The sequence below is a fragment of the Eriocheir sinensis genome, chromosome 64 (assembly GCF_024679095.1).
Source record: "Eriocheir sinensis breed Jianghai 21 chromosome 64, ASM2467909v1, whole genome shotgun sequence".
NCBI classification, from domain to species: Eukaryota; Metazoa; Arthropoda; class Malacostraca; order Decapoda; family Varunidae; genus Eriocheir; species Eriocheir sinensis.
Genome location: NC_066572.1, coordinates 112,200 through 140,006, shown reverse-complemented (window position 1 = coordinate 140,006; position 27,807 = coordinate 112,200). Strand labels below are relative to the sequence as shown.

The 27,807-nt window shown below is 43.6% G+C and overlaps 2 protein-coding genes and 1 long non-coding RNA gene across 11 annotated transcripts; 1 reads left to right on the top strand and 2 right to left on the bottom strand.

The window, feature by feature from the left end:
• Positions 1–223: 223 nt before the first annotated feature.
• LOC126987083 (holotricin-3-like) lies at positions 224–27,807 on the bottom strand. Of its 8 annotated transcripts, none has more exons than XR_007740154.1 (6): positions 27,658–27,807; positions 27,009–27,060; positions 25,743–25,933; positions 21,234–21,640; positions 10,242–10,293; positions 245–742 (listed from the first exon to the last, which is right to left on the bottom strand). XR_007740154.1 is itself a non-coding variant. In XM_050843748.1 (4 exons), the coding sequence occupies exons 3-4, from the start codon at positions 25,931–25,933 to the stop codon at positions 21,352–21,354; spliced, it is 480 nt and encodes a 159-aa protein (XP_050699705.1). In that variant the 5' UTR covers positions 27,009–27,060; positions 27,658–27,807; the 3' UTR covers positions 20,325–21,351. The 8 variants fall into 8 exon arrangements, 3 of the variants coding, with proteins under 3 accessions (XP_050699707.1, XP_050699705.1, XP_050699708.1); XR_007740155.1 differs by lacking the exon at positions 10,242–10,293 and adding an exon at positions 1,598–1,649; XR_007740153.1 differs by lacking the exons at positions 245–742; positions 10,242–10,293 and adding exons at positions 12,923–13,279; positions 13,722–13,773.
• Positions 7,501–27,641, bottom strand: LOC126987081 (keratin, type I cytoskeletal 9-like). Of its 2 annotated transcripts, XM_050843747.1 has the most exons (4): positions 23,413–23,556; positions 18,519–18,570; positions 17,375–17,418; positions 7,501–8,465 (listed from the first exon to the last, which is right to left on the bottom strand). In XM_050843747.1, the coding sequence occupies exons 3-4, from the start codon at positions 17,416–17,418 to the stop codon at positions 7,994–7,996; spliced, it is 516 nt and encodes a 171-aa protein (XP_050699704.1). In that variant the 5' UTR covers positions 18,519–18,570; positions 23,413–23,556; the 3' UTR covers positions 7,501–7,993. The 2 variants fall into 2 exon arrangements, with proteins under 2 accessions (XP_050699704.1, XP_050699703.1); XM_050843746.1 differs by lacking the exons at positions 7,501–8,465; positions 18,519–18,570; positions 23,413–23,556 and adding exons at positions 22,756–22,807; positions 27,409–27,641 and having other exon boundaries at positions 16,581–17,418.
• On the top strand, positions 16,439–21,175 carry LOC126987084 (uncharacterized). Its single transcript, XR_007740158.1, has 2 exons — positions 16,439–16,587; positions 21,130–21,175. It is a non-coding gene; the product is annotated as an uncharacterized LOC126987084 (long non-coding RNA).

Genomic DNA, 27,807 nt, shown 5'->3' with positions numbered 1-27,807 from the left:
CTTATTTTATTTTATTTATTTTAAGGAAGGTTAAGTTTTATATTTTCACCCACTCACCCACTCACTCACACACTCACAGTTCAGTCCGAGTTACGCTTTTCCTCCCCCCCCCCCCACCCACCCCCACACACACACACGCACTCATCCATTCACTCACCCACCCACTCACAGTTCAGACGGAGTTCGCATTTCATTTACACCCCCCCGCCCCCCCCTCCACACACACACACACACACAACACACTCACAGTTCAGCCGGAGTTACGCTTTTCATTTCCACACACACACACACACACACTCATCCACTCACACACATACTCACGCACTCACTCGCTCACCCATTCACAGTTCAGCCGAGGAAATTGAAGGCTAGGGGTTCAAGATAATAGGGAGGACGTCAGCGTTCCTGTTGTCGTTGCGCCGGTTTTCTCCGTCGCCGATGAAGCGGTTCACGTGCCCGCGGCCAAGGAGGGATCCACGGTGGCCACTTTCATCACGACCGTCGCCACCATATCCAACATTGCCATTTCCGAAGCCGCCATTTCCAAAGCCACCACCGCTAAAGCCACCTTGTCCGTTTCCGCCGCCAAAGCCACCATGTCCGTTTCCGCCGCCAAAGCCGCCATGTCCGTGTCTGCCGCCAAAGCCAGTATGTCCGTGTCTGCCGCCAAAGCCAGTATGTCCGTGTCCGCGGCTATGTCCATGTCCACCGCCGTGTCCGCCATGTGCGCCATGTTTTCCATCTGCAAATAAAGTTGTGGAAGTCAATGGAAGATGCGAGAAAGAAAGAAAGAAAAAAAGAAAGGGGGAAAGAAAACGAAGAAAGAAAGAAAGAAAGAAAAAGAAAGAAAGAAAGAAAGAAAGAGAGTAAGAAAGGGAGCGAGAAAAAAAAGAAAGTAAGAAAAGAAAGTTGAGAATATACCATCGTCTTTCTTCCATACATGTAACAAACCAACTAACAAACCAACTAACAAACTAACTAACTAACTCCATACATAACCAGCAGTGCAAGGAAATACCCCAATGACTCAGCAAGTGAATAAGCGGGTGAAGAGAATGAATAACAACGCCTTCAGTCCAAGACAGGGGCATACCAATGACATAAAGCACAAAGGCGAGTGAGAGGCGGCAGAGATGCACGGACGGAGGACAACACAGAGTCATATTAAAAGGAAACTACTGCATACACACACGCGAGGAAAGACTCAAACAGTTAAACTTGCGTTCTCTAGAAAGGCGAAGGGTGCGTGGAGACATGATCGAGCTTTATAAATGGATGAAGGGCTTTAATAAGGTGAATAGTCATAAGGTTCTGTTGGTAAGAGAACCGGGTAGGACACGTAGTAATGGTTTAAACTGGATAAATTCAGATTCAACAGGCTGAGCAGTCATGTGGTGAGTGCCAATACAATTCTAACTTTCAAAAATAGATTAGATAAATTCATGGACAGTGATATTAGGTGGGGTTAGATTCACGGGAGCTTAGGATCAAAGGAGCTGCCTTGTACACGCCTACCGGCCTCTTGCAGACTCCTACGTTCTTATGTTCAAAGACTCACCCCCCTCCCATACACAGACACACCCATGCATACACGTACCAGCAAAGGCCATCAACAGGGTCATAGTGGCAGCCAGGACCAGGAGCGACTTCTGAAAGGAAACAGAAAGAGCGGATTAGAGATTCATAGACAGACAGACAGACAGATAGATAGACAGACTGATACAGAAAGAGTAAATCCCGAAGAGTGAATGAAAAGAGGTAACCAAACTATTACATACTAAATAAATAAAACAAGCAAAAATATCCTTTCAGCAAACTATATACTATTTGTTTAGTCTATTTTTTTATCTATCTATTTATTTATTTAATTTTGCGTTCGGCCTGTAGCACCAGTGAGCTATGTTGATGGGGCGCAGCTCGTGGTCTAAGCAAGTGTTTAAGAGGCGCCATCTTGTTTGGCTCCTGCTGCCCCTCGGAACTCATCTTTGCTCCACTGTTGAGAGTTACTCAAGAGTCCGGGTTGAGAAGTGGTCTGCAGGAAAGCATGTGGGTAGTTTTAAGCCACTTGGCGATGGCTGAAAATTGTCATCTTGTAGCGGCGGGGGGGACTTGAACCCGCGTCCTCCTTGACACCGCCCCGGCATTCTGACCACTCAGCCACCGCCTCCGCCTTTAAGGTTCCTCCTTTACTGTAAAAACAACAACAACAACAACAACAACAAAGCCACAAACTGAATACACTTACCATCTTCTTCAAGGAAGCGACGCAGGAGAAATAGGAGGCGAGGAAAGAGGAGGCACACGCGGGCGGAGCAGCTACTCAGTTCTGTGGTCCTTCTCCACCCAAGGCTAGAGGTGGAATATTGCGCATGACCGGTCTCCACCTCTGGCTTCATATATCACCCCCCCCCCTGCAACAGAACGCATAACAAAACACCATGACATCATAATAATCAAAAGTAAGGATGTCCCTAGCTGTTAGTTACTACATGACGACGGCGTAGCAACCATAACCTGCCCTATCATTTCTATGCTACACCTAGATATGCCTCACAAGCACCTACTTATACTAATATAATTAGGGCCTTACGTTAAAAGCCAATGTGAGAACGCGCAGCTACAGGTATAAGTTGAATAAATTTAGGTTCAGAGAGGAAAATAGAGAAAAAATGGATGCGTGGACAAACCGAGAAGGCAAGCTGAGTCATATACCACGGCAGCCACTTTAAATAAGATTCGCTTGCTTCACTAACTGGCTGGGGCCGTCTATCTAACAGGCCCCTCAAGAGAGCCTTCTGACGCTATAGGCAACACGTAAAAAAAAAAAGAAAGAAAGAAAAAAAAACATAACTGAAGATTTTAAATGGAGGATAGATTTCTTTTATAGATGGGAGGGGAATTTGGCGAACAACCCATCTTCAAAAGCTGCCAAGTGTAGGCCGTTTGTCTAGCAATATACGTTTTTTTTTTCTTAAGTCAGACTGTATTTCGTATCTTGTCCCGTTTTCTTCTGTTTGTGCTACACCGTTTTCTTTCAGGTGTAACTGCTCCATTTTTATCAATATTTTCATTTTCTTTATTTTTTCATCTTTATCTATTATCTTGGTGCGATATTTAGTTTTTTTTCAGTCAAACTGCATTTTGTAATTTTAATTCCGTTTTCTTCAATTTGTTCAGCACTTATTTCATTTTCTTTAAGGTGTAGCAGTTTCTTTTTTCCCAATATTTCCGTTTTCTTTATTTTTTTCTACGTTATGTATTAGTCATTATTGTTTAGAGCACAAATTAAACGTGAAGGTATTTCTTTACTTCAACAGTCCAACATTTCTTTATATAAGGACTTCGATTCACTTCTTTCGTTTATTACGTTATTGTTAAGTAGACGTCATACACTCCATCTTATCTTAAAAGGAATACAGTAAACAACCAAATGCTTCCAGTCTCACTTTTATTCGTAGTGCGTGGACATACATTTAACTAATCTTACTCCAATTCACTTCTTTTTGTGGGAATCTTTTATGTCATGGCAAGAGAAATTTATATAAAAGAACATAAATATTTAAATGAAAAATACTTAAAATGAAAAAAAAAAGATAAAGAGTAACTGGCGATTAACCCTTCTTAGTTATTCTGGCGGAGGAGGAGGAGGAGGAGCAGAGGTGGAGCTGAATACATAAGAACATAAGAACGTAGGAGTCTGCAAGAGGCCGGTAGGCCTGTACAAGGCAGCTCCTTTAAACCTAAGCTCCCGTGTATCTAACCCCACCTAATATTGTTGTCCATGAATTTATCTAATCTATTTTTGAATGTGACAATTGTATTGGCACTCACCACATGACTGCTAAGCCTATTCCACTCATTCACCACCCTGTTAGTAAACCAATTTTTGCCTATGTCCCTATTGAATCTGAATTTATCCAATTTAAACCCATTACTTCGTGTCCTACCCGGTTCTTTTACCAACAAATCCTTATGAATATCCCCCTTATTAAAGCCCTTCATCCATTTATAAACCTCAATCATGTCTCCACGCACCCATCGCCTTTCTAGAGAATGCAAGTTTAACTGTTTGAGTCTTTCCTCGTATGGCAAGTTTCTCAACCCCTGAATCATCTTAGTCATCTTCCTCTGCACCGATTCTAACATTTTGATATCCATTCTATAGAAAGGTGACCAGAACTGAACCGCATAGTCAAGATGAGGTCTAACTAATGCTAACTGAAATAATAGAAACATAATAAAAACATAGAAGGAGGATAAGGCATAGAAATACGAAGATGGATGGATCACTCACTCACCCACTCACAATTCAAACGGAGTTACGCTTTTCACTTCCACACACACACACGCACTCATCCACTCACACACATACTCACTCACTCACTCACTCACCCATTCATAGTTCAGCCGAGAAAATTGAAGCCTGAGGGACCATGGAGTGTATTGAGAAGCTGTCGGCGCTCTTCCTCACTGTCGGGGCGCCGGTTTTGTGTTTAGCCCAAGAAGCGGTTCACGTACCCGCGGCCAAAGGGGAATCCACCGCGGCCACTACGCGCAAGACCGCCGCCGTCATATCTGAAGCCACTATATCCAAAGCCAATACCGCCAAAGCTACTATGTCCGCGTCCGCCGCCAAAGCCAACATGTCCGTGTCCGTGTCCGCCGCCAAAGCCACCAAGTCCGCCCCCATGTCCACCGTGCCCGCCCCCATGTCCACCGTGCCCGCCGCCGTGTCCGCCGCCATGTCCATCTGCAAATCAAGTTGTGGCAGTCAATGGAAGATGCGAGAAATAAATAAATAAATGAATAAATAAATAAATAAAGAAAGAAAGAAAGAGAGAAGGAAAAGAAAGATAAAGAAAGAAAAGAAAGAAAGAAAACGAGTGAGGAAGGGAGAAAGAAAAAACGCAGAAAGAAAGAAAAAGAAGAAAGTAAGAAAAGAAAGTTGAGAATATACCATCGTCTTTCTTCCATACATGTAACAAACCAACTAACAAACTAACTAACTAACTCCATACATAACCAGCAGTGCAAGGAAATACCCCAATGACTCAGCAAGTGAATAAGCGGGTGAACAGAATGAATAACAACGCCTTCAGCCCAAGACAGGGGCATACCAATGACATAAAGCACAAAGGCGAGTGAGAGGCGGCAGAGATGCACGGACGGAGGACAACACAGAGTCATATTGAAAGGAAACTACTGCATACACACACGCGAGGAAAGACTCAAACAGTTAAACTTGCGTTCTCTAGAAAGGCGAAGGGTGCATGGAGACATGATCGAGCTTTATAAATGGATGAAGGGCTTTAATAAGGGGGATATTCATAAGGTTCTGTTGGTAAGAGAACCGGGTAGGACACGTAGTAATGGTTTAAACTGGATAAATTCAGATTCAACAGGCTGAGCAGTCATGTGGTGAGTGCCAATACAATTCTAACTTTCAAAAATAGATTAGATAAATTCATGGATAGCGATATTAGGTGGGGTTAGATTCACGGGAGCTTAGGATCAAAGGGGCTGCCTTGTACACGCCTAGCGGCCTCTTGCACACTCCTACGTTCTTATGTTATGTTCAAAGACTCACCCTCCTCCCATACACAGACACACACATACAAACACGTACCAACAAAGGCCATCAACAGAGTCACAGTGACAACCAGGACCAGGAGCGACTTCTGAAAGGAAACAGAAAGAGCGGATTAGAGATTCACAGACAGACAGACAGACAGACAGACAGACAGATAGATAGATTGATACAGACAGAGTAAATCACGAAAACAGTGAACGAAAAGAGGTAACCTAATTATTAAATACTAAATAAACAAAACAAGCAAAAATATCCTTTAGGCAAACTATATACTATTTGTTTAGTCTATTTTTGTTTATCTATCTATTTATTTATTTAATTTTGCGTTCGGCCTGTAGCACCAGTGAGCTATGTTGATGGGGCGCAGCTCGTTCGTGGCCCAGGCAAGTGTTTACAGAGGCGCCATCTGGTTTGGCTCATGCTGCCCCTCGGAACTCATCTTTGCTCCACTGTTCAGAGTTACTCTAGAGTCCGGGTTGAGAGGTGGTCTGCAGGAAAGCATGTGGGTAGTTTTAAGCCACTCGGTGATGGCCGAAAATTGTCATCTTGTAGTGGCGGTCGGGACTTGAACCCGCGTCCTCCATGACACCGCGCCGGCATTCTGAAATTCAGCCACCACCTCTGCCTTTAAGGTTCCACCTTTACTGTAAAAACAACAACAAACCCACAAACTGAATACACTTACCATCTTTTCAAGGAAGCGACGGAGGAGAAATAGGAGGTTAAGAAAGAGGAGCCACACACACGGGAGAAGTAGCGACTCAGTTCTGTGATCCTTCTCCACCCAAGGCTAGAGGTGGAATATTGCGCATGACCGGTCTCCACCTCTGACTTCATATATCACCCCCTGCAACGGAACGCAAAACAACACACCATGACATCACAATAATCAAAAGTAAGGAAGTCCCTGTTAGTTACTACATGACGACGGCGTGGCAACCATAACCTGCCCTATCATTTCTATGCTGCACCTAGATATGCCTCACAAGTACCTACTTATACTAATATAATTAAGGCCTTACGTTAAAAGCCAATGTGAGAACGCGCAGCTACAGGTATAAGTTGAATAAATTTAGGTTCAGAGAGGAAAATAGAGAAGAAATGGATGCGTGGACAAACCGAGAAGGCAAGCTGAGTCATATACCACGGCAGCCACTTTAAATAAGATTCGCTTGCTTCACTAACTGGCTGGGGCCGTCTATCTAACAGGCCCCTCAAGAGAGCCTTCTGACGCTATAGGCAACACTTAAAAAAACAAATAATAATAATATTAATAATAAATAAAAAATAAATACAAAAAAAAAACATAATTGAAGACTTTAAATGGAGGATATTTTTTTATATTTTTTTTTATAGATGGGAGGGGAATTTGGCGAACAACCCATCTTCAGAAGCTACCAAGTGGAGGCCGTTTGTCTAGCAATATACAGTTTTTTTTTTTTCTTAAGTCAGACTGTATTTTGTATTTAGTTCCGTTTTCTTCTGTTTGTTCTTCAGTTCGTTTTCTTTCAGGTGTAACTGCTCCATTTATACCAATATTTTCATTTTCTTTATTTTTTTTCTTTATTTATTATCTTTGTGCGATATTTAGTTTTTTTCAGTCAAACTGCATTTTGTACTTATAGTCCCGTTTTCTTCTAATTGTTCAGCACTTTTTTCGTTTTCTTTAAGGTGTAGCTGTTTATTTTTTACCAATGTTTCCGTTTTCTTTATTTTTCTGCGTTTTGTATTAGTCATTATTGTTTAGAGCACAAATTAAACGTGAAGGTATTTCTTTGCTTCAACAGTCCAACATTTCTTTATATAAGGACTTCGATTCACTTCATTCATTCATTACGTTATTGTTAAGTAGACATAATACACTCTATCTCATCTTAAAAGGAATACAGTAACCAACCAACTGCTTCCAATCTCACTTTTATTCGTAGTGCGTGGAAGTACATTTAACTAATTTTACTCCAATTCATTTCTTTTTATCTGAACCTTTTATGTCATGGCAAGAGAAAAAGATATAAAAGGACAAATATTTAAATGAAAAATACTTAAAAAAAAGATAAATAGTAACTGGCGATTCATCCTTCTGAGTTATTCTGGAAAAGGAGGAGGAGGAGGAGGAGGAGCAGAGGTGGAGCTGAATACATAGAAGGAAGATGAAGCATAGAAATACGAAGATGGATAGATCACTCACTCACTCACTTCTCCACTCACAGTTCAAACGGAGTTACGCTTTCCACTTCCACACACACACACACGCACTCATCCACTCACACACATACTCACTCACTCACCCATTCATAGTTCAGCCGAGGAAATTGAAGACTGGGGGACCATGGAGTGTATAGAAAAGCCGTCGGCGCTTCTCACTGTCGGGGCGCCGGTTTTGTGGGTAGCCCGAGAAGCGGTTCACGTGCCCGCCGCGAAAGGGGGATCCACCGCGGCCACTGTGCGCAAGACCGCCGCCGCCATATCCCAAACCGCCATGTCCGAAGCCGCTATGTGCAAAGCCACCACCGCCAAAGCCAACATGTCCGTGTCCGCCGCTAAAGCCACCGTGTCCGTGTCCGCCGCCAAAGCCAACATGTCCGTGTCCGCCGCCAAAGCCACCGTGTCCGTGTCCGCCGCCAAAGCCAACATGCCCGTGTCCGCCGCCAAAGCCACCATGTCCGTGTCCGCCGCCAGAGCCACCATGTCCGTGTCCACCGCCAGAGCCACCGTGTCCGTGTCCGCCGCCAGAGCCACCATGTCCGTGTCCGCCGCCAGAGCCACCATGTCCGTGTCCGCCGCCAGAGCCACCATGTCCGCCCCCGTGTCCGCCATGTCCGCCATGTCCGCCGCCGTGTCCGCCATGTCCGCCGCCGTGTCCGCCATGTCCGCCCCCGTGTCCGCCGCCGTGTCCATGTCTTCCATCTGCAAATGAAGTTGTGGCAATCAATGGAAGATGCGAGGAATAAACAAATAAAGAAAGAAAGAAAGAGAAAGAAAAGAAAGAAAGAAAGAAAGAAAGAAAGAAAGAAAGAAAGAAAAAAAAGAGAAAGAAAGAAAGGAAGGGAGTAAGGAAGGGAGAAAGAAAAAACGCAGAAAGAAAGAAAAAGAAGAAAGTATAAAAAGAAAGTTGAGGATATACCTTCGTTTTTCTTCCACCTATCAACTCGACACAATCTTCCAAACACCTATCCCCTATTCTTCGACAACACTCAGCTGTCACTGTCTTCAACACTAAACATCCTCGGTCTATCCTTAACTCAAAATCTCAACTGGAAACTTCATATCTCCTCTCTCGCTAAATCAGCTTCCTCGAGGTTGGGCGTTCTGTATCGTCTCCGCCAGTTCTTCTCCCCCGCGCAGTTGCTATCCATATACAGGGGCCTTGTCCGCCCTCGTATAAAGTATGCATCTCACGTGTGGGGAGGCTCCACTCACACAACTCTTCTGGACAGAGTGGAGTCTAAGGTTCTTCGTCTCATCAGCTCTCCTCCTCCTACTGATAGTCTTCTACCTCTTAAGTTCCACCGCGATGTTGCCTCTCTTTCTATCTTCTATCGATTTTTCCACGCTGACTGCTCTTCTGAACTTGCTAACTGCATGCCTCCCCTCCTTCCGCGGCCCCGCTGCACACGACTTTCTACTCATGCTCATCCCTATACTGTCCAAACCCCTTATGCAAGAGTCAACCAGCATCTTCACTCTTTCATCCCTCACGCTAGTAAACTCTAGAACAATCTTCCTTCATCTGTATTTCCTCCTGCCTACGACTTGAACTCTTTCAAAAGGAGGATATCAGGACATCTCTCCTCCCGAAATTGACCTTTCTTTCGGCCACCTCTTTTGATTCTTTTTTTGGGAGCAGCGAGTAGCGGGCTTTTTTTATTATTGTTTTTTTTTGTGCCCTTGAGCTGTCTCCTTTGTTGTAAAAAAAAAAAAAATACATGTAACAAACCAACTAACTAATTAACTCCATACATAACCAGCAGCGCAAGGAAATACCCCAATGACTCAACAAGTGAAAAAGCGGGTGAACAGAATGAATAACAACGCCTTCATTACAGCCCCAAAGAGATGTAGCCACCGTTAAGAGACCAAGGGGCGAAGAGGCATACCAATGACATAAAGCACAAAGGTGAGTGAGAGGCGGCAGAGATGCACGGACGGAGGACATCACAGAGCCATACTAAAAGGAAACTACTGCATACACACGCGCGAGGAAAGACTCAAACAGTTAAACTTGCGTTCTCTAGAAAGGCGAAGGGTGCGTGGAGACATGATCGAGCTTTATAAATGGATGAAGGGCTTTAATAAGGGGGATAGTCATAAGGTTCTGTTGGTAAGAGAACCCGTAGTAATGGGTTTAAACTGGATAAATTCAGATTCAACATGGACATAGGCAAAAATTGGTTTAATAACAGAGTGGTAGATGAGTGGAACAGGCTGAGCAGTCATGTGGTGAGTGCCAATACAACTGTCACATTAAAAAATTGATTAGATACATTCATGGACAGCGATATTAGGTGGGGTTAGATTCACGGGAGCTTAGGATCAAAGGAGCTGCCTTGTACACGCCTACCGGCCTCTTGCAGACTCCTACGTTCTTATGTTCTTATGTTCAAAGACTCACCCCCCTCCTATACACAGACACACCCATGCATACACGTACCAGCAAAGGCCATCAACAGGGTCATAGTGGCAGCCAGGACCAGGAGCGACTTCTGAAAGGAAACAGAAAGAGCGGATTAGAGATTCATAGACAGACAAACAGACAGATAGATAGATTGATACAGATAGAGTAAATCCCGAAAACAGTGAATGAATTATTATTAAATTAATAATTATTAAATACTAAATAAATAAAACAAGCAAAAATATCCTTTAAGCAAATTATATACTATTTGTTTAGTCTATTTTTTATCTATCTATTTATTTATTTATTTTTGCGTTCGGCCTGTAGCACCAGTGAGCTATGTTGATGGGGCGCCGCTCGTTCGTGGCCCGGCAAGTGTTTACAGAGGCGCCATCTTGTTTGGCTCCTGCTGCCCCTCGGAACTCATCTTTGCTCCACTGTTGAGAGTTTCTCTAATGTCCGGGTTGAGAGGTGGTCTGCAGGAAAGCATGTGGGTAGTTTTAAGCCACTCGGCGATGGCTGAAAATTGTCATCTTGTACGGCGAGCGGGATTTGCGGCCGTAGTATTAATCTCCCCCGTTCCCGTTCCCATCCCATCCCTTTCCCTTGGCTGTGACCCGCAGTTTTAAGCGTCCCGGGGGGTTGGGGTTGATTAACACTACCTGGAGAGAGAGCAGATGGGGTCGAAAAAGTGTTGACTCCGCGGGGTGCGAGGCAGGACATCTTAAGGTTCCCCTTCGTATATTTCATGAATAAATAGTGTTCTATTTGTTATTATAGAAGAAAATATATTGAAAAGTATCAGAATATTTCTATGACTGATAATGTATCGCAAACTTTGCTGAAGTTAATATATTTCTTTTAGTTTGTAAAGACTCTTGTGTTTCCATTTGATTGTAAACATACAGTTATTCCTGACGATTCCTTTAAAATTGCCCCAAAAATGGCAAAAGACGGCAGATAGATGACTAAATATGGCATTATTATAGTAATACTTAACGTATACCATAAAAAGGGCATTTCCTGGTGACCACCTTGATTTAAGACAAAAATGCCACCAATGACACGACCTGGCAACCCCTATGTGGCTGCCCCATGGCTGACCAGGTGTGTGTCACCAGTCATGGATACCAACCTGTCTCATAAATTAACTTACCCGCGTTACCTGTTATTTACATGTAGATCAACAACGCTATTGTTTTGTTTTATAATATTTAATGTATATGAATACAATGGTGTGTGAAAAATGCATTATTTATCTCGTTTTCTGTAATTATTGGTTTGAAAGTGCTGCCAACATTATTATGACCTGCGGGCTGGTCTTGTCTGGCCCGCCGGGGACGGGGAGGGGATGGGGCGGTTTACACATACCTCAGACCCGCGTATGGGGATGGGGACGGAAAGGGAATGGGGAAGATTAATACTACGGCCGTTGAACCCCCGTCCTCCATGACACCGCGCCGGCATTCTGACCACTCAGCCACCGCCTCCGCCTTTAAGGTTCCTCTTTTACTGTAAAAACAGCAACAACAACAAAGCCACAAACTGAATACACTCACCATCTTTTCAAGGAAGCGACGGAGGAGAAAGAGGAGGCGAGGAAAGAGGAGCCACACGCGGGCGGAGCAGACACTCAGTTCTGTGGTCCTTCTCCACCCAAGGCTAGAGGTGGAATGTTGCCATGACCGGTCTCCACCTCTGGCTTTATATATCCCCCCCCCCCCTGCAACGGAACGCAAAACAACACTCCATGACATCATAACAATTAACAAGTGGGGATGTCCCTGTTAGATAATGGTGACGACGGCGTAGTAACCATAACCTGCCCTATCGAATCTATGCTGCACCTAAATATGTCTCACAATTACTTATACCAATGTAATCGAGGCCTTACGTTAAAAGCCAATGTAAGAACATGTGGCTACAGGTACAAGTTGGATAAATTTAGGTTCAGAAAGGAAACAGGCAAGAAATGGATGTGTGAAGAAACCGAGAAGGCAAGCATTTGGTCATAATGTATCACGGCAGCCACTTAAAATAAAATTTGCCTGCTTCACTAACTGGCTGGGGCCGTCTGTCTACTGATCCCCTCAAGAGAGCCTACTGACGCTATAGGCAACACTAAAAAAAAAAACATAATTGAAGACTTTAAATGAAGGATAGATGTTTCTTATTATGGATGGAAGGGGAATTAGGTGAGCAACCAATATTGCTTCAGGAGCTGCCAAGTGTAGGCCGTTTGTCTGGCAATATACAGTATTTTTTATTAAGTCAGACTGTATTTTGTTTTTAGTCCCGTTTTCTGTTTTTCTGCAGTTCGTTTTCTTTCAGGTGTAACTGCTCCATTTATACCAATATTTTCATTTTTTTTTTAATCTTTATTTATTATCTTTGTGCGATATTTAGTTTTTTTCAGTCAAACTGCATTATGTACTTATAGTCCCGTTTTCTTCTATTTGTTCAGCACTTATTTCGTTTTCTTTAAGGTGTAGCTGTTTATTTTTTTACCAATATTTCAGTTTTCTTTATTTTTTTCTGCGTTATTTATTAGTCATTATTGTTTAGGGCACAAATTAAACGTGAAGGTATTTCTTTACTTCAACAGTCCAACATTTCTTTATATAAGGACTTCGATTCACTTCTTTCATTTATTACGTTATTGTTAAGTAGACATAATACACTCTCTCATCTTAAAAGGAATACATTAACCAACCAACTGCTTCCAATCTCACTTTTATTCGTAGTGCGTGGACATACATTTGTATAGAGAAGCTGTCGGCGCTCCTCCTCACTGTCGGGGCGCCGGTTTTGTGTTTAGCGGAAGAAGAGGTTCACGTGCCCGCGGCCAAAGGGTGATCCACCGCGGCCAATATGCCCAAGACCGCCGCCGCCATATCCCAAACCGCCATATCTGAAGCCACTATATCCAAGGCCTTCACCGCCAAAGCTACTATGTCCGAGTCCGCCGCCAAACCCATGTCCGTGTCCGTATCCGCCACCATGTCCGCCCCCACGTCCACCGCGTCCGCCACGTCCGCCGCCGTGTCCGCCGCCATGTCCGCCGCCACGTCCATCTGCAAATCAAGTTGTGGCAATCAATGGGAGATGCGATAAGTAAATAAAAAATAAATAAATAAAGAAAGAAAGAAAGAAAGAAAGAAGGAAAAGAAAGAAAGATAAAGAAAAAAAGAAAGAAAGAGAGAGAAAGAAAGAAAGAAAGGAAGGGAGTAAGGAAGAGAGAAAGAAAAAAAAGAAAAAAGAAAGAAAAAAAAGAAAGTAAGAAAAGAAAGTTGAGAATATACCATCGTCATTCTTCCATACATGTAACAAACCAACTAACTAACTAACAGCGCTATTAGGTGGGGTTAGATACACGGTAGCTACACGGGAGCTTAGGTTCAGAGGAGCTGCCTCGTACAGGCCTACCGGCCTCTTGCAGACTCCTACGTTCTTATGTTCTTATGTTCAAAGACTCACCCCCCTCCCACACACAGACACATACATGCATACACGTACCAGCAAAGGCTATCAACAGGGTGATGGTGGCAGCCAGGACCAGGAGCGACTTCTGAAGGAAACAGAAAGAGCGGATTAGAGATTGATAGACAGACAGACAGACAGACAGGCAGACAGACAGAAAGATAGATTGATACAGATAGAGTAAATCAGACAGACAGACAGACAGACAGACAGACAGACAGAAAGATAGATTGATACAGATAGAGTAAATCACGAAAACAGTGAATGAAAAGAGGTAGCCTAATTATTATATACTAAATAAACAAAACAAGCAAAAATATCCTTTAAGGAAATATACACTATTTGTTTAGTCTATTTTTTATCTATTTATTTATTTATTTAATTTTGCGTTCGGCCTGTAGCACCAGTGAGCTATGTTGATGGGGCGCAGCTCGTTCGTGGCCCAGGCAAGTGTTTACAGAGGCGCCATCTGGTTTGGCTCATGCTGCCCCCCGGAACTCACCTTTGCTCCACTGTTGAGAGTTTCTCTAGAGTCCGGGTTGAGAGGTGATCTGCAGGAAAGCATGTGGGTAGTTTTAAGCCACTTGGCGATGGCTGAAAATTGTCATCTTGTAGCGGCGGGGGGGACTTGAACCCGCGTCCTCCATGACACCGCGCCTACATTCTGACCACTCAGCCACCGCCTCCGCCTTTAAGGTTACTCTTGTACTGTAAAAACAACAACACCAAAGGTACAACTGGATACACTTACCATATTTTCAAGGAAGCAACGGAGGAGAAAAAGGATGCGGAGAAGGTGAGGAAAGAGGAGGTACACACGCGGGATCAGTCAGCAAATTATATGGCCCTTCTCCACCTAAGGCTAGAGGTGGAATGTTGCCATGACTCACCACCTCTGGCTTTATATACCCCCCCCCCCCTCTTCTGCAACGAAACGCAAAAAAAAACACCATTGCATCATAACAATTAACGAGTGAGGCTGTCCCTGTTAGCTAATGGTGACGACGGTGTAGCAACCATAACTTGCCCTATCGTATCTATGCTGCACCTAAATACGCCTCACAAGTACTTATACTAATGTAATTGAGGCCTTGCGTTAAAGCTACAGGTATAAGTTGGATAATTTTAGGTTCAGAAAGGAGAATAGGGAAGAAATGGATGCGTGAAGAAACCGAGAAGGCAAACATTTGGTCATAATGTATCACGGCAGCCACTTAAAATAAAATTCGCCTGCTTCACTAACTGGCTGGGGCCGTATGTCTACCAGGCCCCTCAAGAGAGCCTACTGACACTATAGGCAACACGTAAAAAAAAAAAAAAAAACATAATTGAAGACTTTAAATAGAGGATAGATGTTTTTTTTATTTTTTTATGGAAGGGAGGGGAATTTGGTGATCGACCCATTTTCAGGAGCTGCCAAGTGTAGGCCGTTTGTCTGGCAATATAGTTTTTTTTTCTTAAGTCAGACTGTATTTTGTACTTAGTCCCGTTTTCTTCTGTTTGTGCTGTACTTCGTTTTCTTTCAGGTGTAACTGCTCCATTTATACCAATATTTTAATTTTCTGTATTTTGTAACTTTATTTATTATCTTTTTTAAGTTAAACTGCATTTTGTACTTATAGTCCCGTTTTCTTCTATTTGTTCAGCACTTATTTCGTTTTCTTTAAGGTGTAGCTATTTATTTATTAGCAATATTTCCGTTTTCTTTATTTTTTCTGCGTTATTTATTAGTCATTATTGTTTAGAGCACAAATTAAACGAAGGTATTTTTTTTACTTCAACAGTCCAACATTTCTTTATATAAGGACTTCGATTCACTTCTTTCATTTATTACTTTATTGTTAAGTAGATGTAATACACTCTATCTCATTTTAAAAGGAATACATTAACCAACCAACTGCTCAGAGGCAGGCCAGTCCTCGTCGACAGACCGACTCGGTCGGCTAGATTTCGATCGCCGATAGAGTAGGTCTGTCGGCATCTTGCTACGGGCCGCCAATCGGCTTAGCCCGTGCTCCCCCGCGCAGGGAGGGATCATTTTTGCACTCCTAACAGGCCGTCTAAGGACACGGGCCCGTTTCCCCTAGTGATACTAGGGGATAAAAAAAATAAAAAAATAAAAAACTGCTTTCAATCTCACTTTTATTCGTAGTGCGTGGACGTACATTTAACTAATCTTACTCCAATTCATTTCTTTTTATCTGAATCTTTTATGTCATGGCAAGATAAAAAAAAATATATAAAAGAACATAAATATTTAAATGAAAAATACTTAAAAAAAAAAAAAAAGATAGAGTAACTGGCGATTAACCCTTTTTAGTTATTCTGGAGGAGGAGGAGGAAGAGGAGGAGGAGCTGAGGTGGAGCTGAATACATAAGAACATAAGAACGTAGGAGTCTGCAAGAGGCCGGTAGGCGTGTACAAGGCAGCTCCTTTGAACCTAAGCTCTCGTGTATCTAACCCCACCTAATATCGCTGTCCATGAATTTATCTAATCAATTTTTTAATGTGACAATTGTATTGGCACTCACCACATGACTGCTAAGCCTATTCCACTCATCCACCACCCTGTTAGTAAACCAATTTTTGCCATGTCCCTGTTGAATCTGAATTTATCCAGTTTAAACCCATTACTTGGTGTCCTACCCGGTTTTCTTACCAACAAAACCTTATGAATATCCCCCTTATTAAAGTCCTTCATCCATTTATAAACCTCAATCATGTCTCCACGCACCCATCGCCTTTCTAGAGAATGCAAGTTTAACTGTTTGAGTCTTTCCTCGTATGGCAAGTTTCTCAACCCCTGAATCATCTTAGTCATCCTCCTCTGCACCGATTCTAACATTTTGATATCCATTCTATAGTAAGGTGACCAGAACTGAACCGCAAAGTCAAGATGAGGTCTAACTAATGCTAAATGAAATAATAGAAACATAATAAAAACATAGAAGGAGAATAAGGCATAGAAATACGAAGATGGATGGCTCACTCACTCACTTCTCCACTCACAGTTCAAACGGAGTTACGCTTTTCACTTCCACACACACACACGCACTCATCCACTCACACACATACTCACTCACTCACTCACTCACCCATTCATAGTTCAGCCGAGGAAATTGAAGACTGGGGGACCATGGAGTGTATAGAGAAGTTGTCAGTGCTCCTCCTCACTGTCGGGGCGCCGGTTTTGTGTGTAGTCAAAGAAGCGGTTCACGTGCCCGCGGCCAAAGCGGGATCCACCGCGCCCACTATGCGCAAGACCGCCGCCGCCATATCCCAAACCGCCATGTCTGAAGCCGCTATGTCCAAAGCCACCACCGCCAAAGCCACCATGTCCGGGTCCGCCGAAAAAGCCAACATGCCCGTGTCCGTGGCCAAAGCCACCATGGCCGTGTCCGCCGCCAAAGCCACCATGTCCGTGTCCGCCGCCAAAGCCACCATGTCCATGTCCGCCGCCAGAGCCACCATGTCCTTGTCCGCCGCCAGAGCCACCATGTCCGTGTACGCCGCCAGAGCCACCATGTCCGTGTCCGCCGCCAGAGCCACCATGTCCGCCCCCGTGTCCGCCGCCAGAGCCACCATGTCCGCCCCCGTGTCCGCCATGTCCGCCGCCGTGACCGCCATGTCCGCCGCCGTGTCCGCCATGTCCGCCGCCGTGTCCGCCATGTCCGCCGCCGTGTCCGCCACCGTGTCCGCCCCCGTGTCCACCGCCGTGTCCATGTCTTCCATCTGCAAATAAAGTTGTGGCAATCAATGGAAGATGCGAGAAATAAATAAATAAAGAAAGAAAGAAAGAGAAAGAAAAGAAAGAAAGAAAGAAAGAAAAAAAGAAAGAAAAAGAAAGAAAGGAAGGGAGTAAGGAAGGGAGAAAGAAAAAACGCAAAAAGAAAGAAAAAAAGAAAGTAAGAAAAGAAGGTTGAGAATATACCATCGTCTTTCTTCCATACATGTAACAACTAACTAACTAATGCAGGATGGCGCCACTATAAACACTCGCCTGAGCCAGAACGGGCTGGGCCAACCATCAAGCCCCACCGGGAAGAAGCCTTGGGCCGACCATCAGGCCCCACCGGGAAGAAGCCTACTGGGGCAATAGGCCGCGACGTAAAAAAAGAAAAGAAAAACTAACTCCATACATAACCAGCAGTGCAAGGAAATACCCCAATGAATCAGCAAGTGAATAAGCGGGTGAACAGAATGAATAACAACGCCTTCATTACAGCCCAAGAGAGATGTAACCACCGATAAGGTTCCAAGGGACGAAGAGGCATACCAATGACATAAAGCACAAAGGCGAGTGAGAGGCGGCAGAGATGCACGGACGGAGGACAACGCAGAGCCATACTAAAAGGAAACTACTGCATACACACACGCGAGGAAAGACTCAAATAGTTAAACTTGCGTTCTCTAGAAAGGCGAAGGGTGCGTGGAGACATGATCGAGCTTTATAAATGGATGAAGGGCTTTAATAAGGGGGATATTCATTCGGTTCTGTTGGTAAGAGAACCGGGTAGCACACGTAGTAATGGTTTAAACTGGATAAATTCAGATTCAACAGGGACATAGGCAAAAATTGGTTTTATAATAGAGTGGTAGATGAGTGGAACAGGCTGAGCAGTCATGTGGTGAGTGCCAATACAACTGTCACATTAAAAAAATAGATTAGATAAATTCATGGACAGCGATATTAGGTGGGTTTAGAATCACGGGAGCTTAGGATCAAAGGAGCTGCCTTGTACACGCCTACCGGCCTCTTGCAGACTCCTACGTTCTTATGTTCAAAGACTCACCCCCCTCCCATACACAGACACACCCATGCATACACGTACCAGCAAAGGCCATCAACAGGGTCATGGTGGCAGCCAGGACCAGGAGCGACTTCTGAAAGGAAACAGAAAGAGCGGATTAGAGATTCATAGACAGACAGACAGACAGATAGATAGATTGATACAGATAGAGTAAATCCCGAAAACAGTGAATGAAAAGAGGTGACCTAATAATTAAATACTAAATAAATAAAACAAGCAAAAATATCCTTTAAGCAAATTATATACTATTTGTTTAGTCTGTTTTTTTATCTATTTATTTATTTATTTATTTTTGCGTTCGGCCTGTAGCACCAGTGAGCTATGTTGATGGGGCGCAGCTCGTTCGTGGCCCAGGCAAGTGTTTACAGAGGCGCCATCTGGTTTGGCTCCTGCTGCCCCTCGGAACTCATCTTTGCTTCACTGTTGAGAGTTTCTCTAGAGTCCGGGTTGAGAGGTGGTCTGCAGGAAAGCATGTGGGTAGTTTTAAGCTACTCGGCGATGGCTGAAAATTGTCATCTTGTAGTGGCGGGCGGAACTTGAACCGGCGTCCTCCGTGACACCGCGCCGGCATTTTGACCACTCAGCCACCGCCTCCGCCTTTAAGGTTCCTCCTTTACTGTAAAAACAACAACAACAACAACAGCAACAACAAAGCCACAAACTGAATACACTTACCATCTTTTCAAGGAAACGACGGAGGAGAAAGAGGTGGCGAGGAAAGAGGAGCCACACGCGGGCGGAGCAGCCACTCAGTTCTGTGGTCCTCCTCCACCCAAGGCTAGAGGTGGAATGTTGCCATGACCGGTCTCCACCTCTGGCTTTATATATCCCCCCCCCCCTGCAACGGAACACAAAACAACACTCCATGACATCATAACAATTAACAAGTGGGGATGTCCCTGTTAGATAATGGTGACGACGGAATAGTAACCATAACCTGCCCTATCGAATCTATGCTGCACCTAAATATGTCTCACAATTACTTATACCAATGTAATCGAGGCCTTACGTTAAAAGCCAATGTAAGAACATGTAGCTACAGGTACAAGTTGGATAAATTTAGGTTCAGAAAGGAAACAGGCAAGAAATGGATGTGTGAAGAAACCGAGAAGGCAAGCATTTGGTCATAATGTATCACGGCAGCCACTTAAAATAAAATTCGCCTGCTTCACTAACTGGCTGGGGCCGTCTGTCTACCAGACCCCTCAAGAGAGCCTACTGACACTAGAGGCAACACGTAAAAAAAAAAAGCATAATTGAAGACTTTAAATGAAGGACAGATGTTTCTTTTTATGGATGGAAGGGGAATTAGGTGAGCAACTAATCTTCAGGAGCTGCCAAGTGTAAACCGTTTGTCTGGCAATATACATTTTTCTCTTAAGTCACACTCTATTTTGTATTTAGTCCCGTTTTCTTTTGTTTGTTCTGCACTTCGTTTTCTTTCAGGTGTAACTGCTCCATTTTTATCAAGATTTTCCTTTTCTTTATTTTTTTATCATCTTTGTGCAATATTTAGTATTTCTTTAAGTCAAACTGCATTTTGTACTTATAGTCCCGTTTTCTTCAGAGGTAACCAAACAATTATATACTTATTTCGTTTTCTTTAAGGTGTAACTGTTTCTTTTCACCAATATTTCCGTTTTCTTTATTTTTTCTGCGTTATTTATTAGTCATTATTGTTTAGAGCACAAATTAAACGTGAAGGTATTTCTTTACTTGAACAGTCCAGCATTTCTTTATATAAGGACTTCGATTCACTTCTTTCGTTTATTACGTTATTGTTAAGTAGACGTAATACACTCCATCTCATCTTAAAAGGATTACAGTAACCAACCAACTGCTTCCAATCTCACTTTTATTGGTAGTGCGTGGACATACATTTAACTAATCTTACTCCAATTCACTTCTTTTTGTGTGAATCTTTTATGTCATGGCAAGAGAAAAAGATATAAAAGAACATAAATATTTAAATGAAAAATACTTAAAAAAAAAAAAAGATAAATAGTAACTGGCGATTCATCCTTCTTAGTTATTCTGGAGGAGGAGGAGGAGGAGGAGGAGGAGGAGGAGGAAGAGGAGGAGGAGCAGAGGTGGAGCTGAATACATAAGAACATAAGAACGTAGGAGTCTGCAAGAGGCCGGTAGGCGTGTACAAGGCAGCTCCTTTGAATCTAAGCTCCCGTGTATCTAACCCCACCTAATATCGCTGTCCTTGAATTTATCTAATCTATTTTTGAATGTGACAATTGTATTGGCACTAACCACATGACTGCTAAGCCTATTCCACTCATCCACCACCCTGTTAGTAAACCAATTTTTGCCATGTCCCTATTGAATCTGAATTTATCCAGTTTAAACCCATTAATTCGTGTCCTACCCGGTTCTCTTACCAACAAAACCTTATGAATATCCCCCTTATTAAAGCCCTTTATCCATTTATAAACCTCGATCATGTCTCCACGCACCCTTCGCCTTTCTAGAGAATGCAAGTTTATCTGTTTGAGTCTTTCCTCGTATGGCAAGTTTCTCAACCCCTGAATCATCTTAGTCATCTTCCTCTGCACCGATTCTAACATTTTGATATCCATTCTATAGTAAGGTGACCAGAACTGAACCGCAAAGTCAAGATGAGGTCTAACTAATGCTAAATGAAATAATAGAAACATAATAAAAACATAGAAGGAGGATAAGGCATAGAAATACGAAGATGGATGGCTCACTCACTCACTCACTCACCCATTCATAGTTCAGCCGAGGAAATTGAAGCCTGGGGGACCATGGAGTGTATTGAGAAGCTGTCGGCGCTCCTCCTCACTATCGGGGCGCCGGTTTTGTGTGTAGCCCGAGAAGCGGTTCACGTGCCCGCGGCCAAAGAGGGATCCACCGCGGCCACTATGGGCAAGACCGCCGCCGCCATGTCCAAGGCCACCACCGCCAAAGCTACTATGTCCGTGTCCGCCGCCAAAGCCAAAATGTCCGTGTCCGTGTCCGCCGCCAAAGCCACTATGTCCGTGTCCGCCGCCAAAGCCAAAATGTCCACCTCCGTGTCCGCCGCCAAAGCCACTATGTCCGTGTCCGCCGCCAAAGCCACCATGTCCGCCCCCATGTCCACCGTGTCCGCCATGTCCGCCGCCATGTCCGCCGCCGTGTCCGCCGCCATGTCCGCCGCCGTGTCCGCCGCCATGTCCGCCGCCATGTCCGCCGCCGTGTCCGCCGCCACTGTGTCCGCCTAATCCATCTGCAAATCAAGTTGTGGCAATCAATGGAAGATGCGAGAAATAAATAAATAAAGAAAGAAAGAAAGAAAGAAAGAAAGAAAGAAAAAAAAGAAAGAATGATAAAGAAAGAAAGAAAGAGAAAGAAAGAAAGAAAAGAAGGGAGTAAGGAAGGGAGAAAAAAAAGCAAAAAGAAAGAAAAAGAAGAAAGTAAGAAAAGAAAGTTGAGAATATACCATCGTCTTTTTTCCATACATGTAACAAACCAACTAACTAACTAACAGCGATATTAGGTGGGGTTAGATACACGGGAGCTACACGGGAGCTTAGGTTCAGAGGAGCTGCCTCGTACAGGCCTACCGGCCTCTTGCAGACTCCTATGTTCTTATGTTCTTAACTAACTCCATACATAAGCAGCAGTGCAAGGAAATACCCCAATGATTCAGCGAGTGAATAAGCGGGTGAACAGAATGAATAACAACGCCTTCATTACAGCCCCAGAGAGATGTAGCCACCGTTAAGAGGCATACCAATGACATAAAGCACAAAGGCGAGTGAGAGGCGGCAGAGATGCACGGACGGAGGACAACACAGAGCCATACTAAAAGGAAACTACTGCATACACACACGCGATGAAAGACTCAAACAGTTAAACTTGCGTTCTCTAGAAAGGCGAAGGGTGCGTGGAGACATGATCGAGGTTTATAAATGGATGAAGGGCTTTAATAAGGGGGATATTCATAAGGTTCTGTTGGTAAGAGAACCGGGTAGGACACGTAGCAATGGGTTTAAACTGGATAAATTCAGATTCAACAGGCTGAGCAGTTATGTGGTGAGTGCCAATACAATTCTAACTTTCAAAAATAGATTAGATAAATTCATGGACAGCGATATTAGGCGGGGTTAGATTCACGGAAGCTTAGGATCAAAGGAGCTGCCTTGTACACGCCTACCGGCCTCTTGCAGACTCCTACGTTCTTATGTTCTTATGTTCAAAGACTCACCCCCCTCCCATACACAGACACACCCATGCATACACGTACCAACAAAGGCCATCAACAGGGTCATAGTGGCAGCCAGGACCAGGAGCGACTTCTGAAAGGAAACAGAGAATGCGGATTAGAGATTCATAGACAGACAGACATACAAACAGACAGACAGATAGATAGATTGATACAGATAGAGTAAATCACGAAAACAGTGAATGAAAAGAGGTAACCTAATTATTAAATACTAAATAAACAAAACAAGCAAAAATATCCTTTAGGCATACTATATACTATTTGTTTAGTCTATTTTTTTATCTATTTATTTATTTATTTAATTTTGCGTTCGGCCTGCAGCACCAGTGAGCTATGTTGATGGGGCGCAGCTCGTTCGTGGCCCAGGCAAGTGTTTACAGAGGCGCCATCTGGTTTGGCTCATGCTGTCCCTCGGAACTCATCTTTGCTCCACTGTTGAGAGTTTCTCTAGAGTCCGGGTTGAGAGGTGGTCTGCAGGAAAGCATGTGGGTAGTTTTAAGCTACTCGGCGATGGCTGAAAATTGTCATCTTGAAGCGGCGGGCGGAACTTGAACCGGCGTCCTCCATGACACCGCGCCGGCATTCTGACCACTCAGCCACCGCCTCCGCCTTTAAGGTTCCTCCTTTACTGTAAAAACAACAACAACAACAACAAAGCCACAAACTGAATACACTCACCATCTTTTCAAGGAAGCGACGGAGGAGAAAGAGGAGGCGAGGAAAGATGAGCCACACGCGGGCGGAGCAGACACTCAGTTCTGTGGTCCTTCTCCACCCAAGGCTAGAGGTGGAATGTTGCCATGACCGGTCTCCACCTCTGGCTTTATATAACCCCCCCCCCCTGCAACGGAACGCAAAACAACACTCCATGACATCATAACAATTAACAAGTGGGGATGTCCCTGTTAGATAATGGTGACGACGGCGTAGTAACCATAACCTGTCCTATCGAATCTATGCTGCACCTAAATATGTCTCACAATTACTAATACTAATGTAATTGAGGCCTTACGTTAAAAGCCACTGTAAGAACATGTAGCTACAGGTACAAGTTGGATAAATTTAGGTTCAGAAAGGAAACAGGCAAGAAATGGATGTGTGAAGAAACCGAGAAGGCAAGCATTTGGTCATAATGTATCACGGCAGCCACTTAAAATAAAATTCGCCTGCTTCACTAACTGGCTGGGGCCGTAGGCCCCTCAAGAGAGCCTACTGACGATATAGGCAACATTAAAAAAAAAGAAAAAAAAACATAATTGAAGACTTAAATGAAGGGTAGATGTTTCTTTTTTTATGGATGGGAAGGGAATTAGGTGAGCAACCAATCTTCAGGAGTTGCCAAGTGTAGGCCGTTTGCCTGGCAATATACAGGTTTTTTTTTTCTTAAGTCAGAATGTATTTTGTATTTAGTTCCGTTTTCTTCTGTTTGTTCTGCAGTTCGTTTTCTTTCAGGTGTAACTGCTCCATTTATATCAATATTTTAATTTTCTTTATTTTCTAATTTTATTTATTATCTTTGTGCAAATTTTTTTTTTTAAGTTAAACTGCATTTTGTACTTATAGTCCCTTTTCTTCTATTTGTTCAGCACTTATTTCGTTTTCTTTAAGGTGTAGCTGTTTATTTTTTTACCAATATTTCTGTTTTCTTTATTTTTTCTGCGTTATTTATTAGTCATTATTGTTTAGAGCACAAATTAAACGTGAAGGTATTTCTTTACTTCAACAGTCCAACATTTCTTTATATAAGGACTTCGATTCACTTCTTTCGTTTATTACGTTATTGTTAAGTAGACGTCATACACTCCATCTTATCTTAAAAGGAATACATTAACCAACCAAATGCTTCCAATCTCACTTTTATTCGTAGTGCGTGGACATACATCTAACTAATCTTACTCCAATTCACTTTTTTTTGTCTGAATCTTTTATGTCATGGCAAGAGAAAAAGATATAAAAGAACATAAATATTTAAATGAAAAATACTTAAAATGAAAAAAAAAAAAAGATAAAGAGTAACTGGCGATTAACCCTTCTTAGTTATTCTGGCGGAGGAGGAGGAGGAAGAAGAGGAGGAGGAGCAGAGGTGGAGCTGAATACATAAGAACATAAGAACGTAGGAGTCTGCAAGAGGCCGGTAGGCGTGTACAAAACAGCTCCTTTGAACCTAAGCTCCCGTGTATCTAACCCCACCTAATATTGCTGTCCATGAATTTATCTAATCTATTTTTGAATGTGACAATTGTATTGGCACTCACCACATGACTGCTAAGCCTATTCCACTCATCCACCACCCTGTTGGTAAACCAATTTTTGCCTATGTCCCTATTGAATCTGAATTTATCCAATTTAAACCCATTACTTCATGTCCTACCCGGTTCTCTTACCAACAAAACCTTATGAATATCCCCCTTATTAAGGCCCTTCATCCATTTATAAACCTCGATCATGTCTCCACGCACCCTTCACCTTTCTAGAGAATGCAAGTTTAACTGTTTGAGTCTTTCCTCGTATGGCAAGTTTCTCAACCCCTGAATCATCTTAGTCATCCTCCTCTGCACCGATTCTAACATTTTGATATCCATTCTATAGTAAGGTGACCAGAACTGAACCGCAAAGTCAAGATGAGGTCTAACTAATGCTAAATGAAATAATAGAAACATAATAAAAACATAGAAGGAGGATAAGGCATAGAAATACGAAGATGGATGGCTCACTCACTCACTCACTCACCCATTCATAGTTCAGCCGAGGAAATTGAAGCCTGGGGGACCACGGAGTGTATTGAGAAGCTGTCGGCGCTCCTCCTCACTGTCGGGGCGCCGGTTTTGTGTGTAGCCCGAGAAGCGGTTCACGTGCCCGCGGCCAAAGAGGGATCCACCGCGGCCATTATGCGCAAGACCGCCGCCGCCATGTCCAAGGCCACCACCGCCAAAGCTACTATGTCCGTGTCCGCCGCCAAAGCCAAAATGTCCACCTCCGTGTCCGCCGCCAAAGCCACCATGTCCGCCCCCATGTCCACCGTGTCCGCCGCCATGTCCGCCGCCGTGTCCGCCGCCAAAGCCAAAATGTCCACCTCCGTGTCCGCCGCCAAAGCCACCATGTCCGCCCCCATGTCCACCGTGTCCGCCGCCATGTCCGCCGCCGTGTCCGCCGCCATGTCCGCCGCCGTGTCCGCCGCCACTGTGTCCGCCATGTACATCTGCAAATCAAGTTGTGGCAATCAATGGAAGATGCGAGATATAAATAAATAAATAAATAAATAAATAAAGAAAGAAAGAAAGAAAGGAAAAGAAAAGAAAGAAAGATAAAGAAAGAAAGAAAGAGAAAGAAAGAAAAGAAGGGAGTACGGAAGGGAGAAAAAAAGCAAAAAGAAAGAAGAAAGTAAGAAAAGAAAGTTGAGAATATACCATCGTCTTTTTTCCATACATGTAACAAACCAACTAACTAACTAACAGCGATATTAGGTGGGGTTAGATACACGGGAGCTACACGGGAGCTTAGGTTCAGAGGAGCTGCCTCGTACAGGCCTATCGGCCTCTTGCAGACTCTTATGTTCTTAACTAACTCCATACATAAGCAGCAGTGCAAGGAAATACCCCAATGATTCAGCGAGTGAATAAGCGGGTGAACAGAATGAATAACAACGCCTTCATTACAGCCCCAGAGAGATGTAACCACCGTTAAGATTCCAAGGGGCGAAGAGGTATACCAATGACATAAAGCACAAAGGTGAGTGAGAGGCGGCAGAGATGCACGGACGGAGGACAACACAGAGCCATATTAAAAGGAAACTACTGCATACACACACGCGATGAAAGACTCAAACAGTTAAACTTGCGTTCTCTAGAAAGGCGAAGGGTGCGTGGAGACATGATCGAGCTTTATAAATGGATGAAGGGCTTTGATAAGGGGGATATTCATAAGGTTCTGTTGGTAAGAGAACCGGGTAGGACACGTAGTAATGGTTTAAACTGGATAAATTCAGATTCAACAAGGACATATAGGCAGAAAGTGGTTTACTAACATGGTGGTAGATGAGTGGAACAGGCTGAGCAGTCATGTGGTGAGTGCCAATACAATTCTAACTTTCAAAAATAGATTAGATAAATTCATGGACAGCGATATTAGGTGGGGTTAAATTCACGGGAGCTTAGGATCAAAGGAGCTGCCGAGTACACGCCTACCGGCCTCTTGCAGACTCCTACGTTCTTATGTTCTTATGTTCAAAGACTCACCCCCCTCCCATACACAGACACACCCATGCATACACGTACCAGCAAAGGCCATCAACAGGGTCATAGTGGCAGCCAGGACCAGGAGCGACTTCTGAAAGGAAACAGAAAGAGCGGATTAGAGATTCATAGATAGACAGACAGACAGACAGACAGACAGATAGATAGATTGATATAAATAGAGTAAATCACGAAAACAGTGAACGAAAAGAGGTAACCTAACTATTATATACTAAATAAACAAAACAAGCAAAAATATCCTTTAAGTAAACTATATACTATTTGTTTAGTCTATTTTTTATCTATTTATTTATTTATTTAATTTTGCGTTCGGCCTGTAGCACCAGTGAGCTATGTTGATGGGGCGCAGCTCGTTCGTGGCCCAGGCAAGTGTTTACAGAGGCGCCATCTGGTTTGGCTCCTGCTGCCCCCCAGAACTCACCTTTGCTCCACTGTTGAGAGTTTCTCTAGAGTCCGGGTTGAGAGGTGGTCTTTAGGACAGCATGTGGGTAATTTTAAGCCACTCGGCGATGGCTGAAAATTGTCATCATGTAGCGGCGGGCGGGACTTGAACCCTCGTCCCCATGACACCATGCCTGCATTCTGACCACTCAGCCACCACCTCTGCCTTTAAGCTTCTTCCTCTACTGTAAAAACAACAACAATAAAGGCACAAACTGAATACACTTACCATATTTTCAAGGAAGCGACGGAGGAGAAAGAGGATGCGGAGAAGGTGAAGAAAGAGGAGGTACACACGCGGGAGCAGTCAGCAAGTTCTATGGTCCTTCTCCACCTAAGGCTAGAGGTGGAATGTTGCCATGACCCACCACCTCTGGCT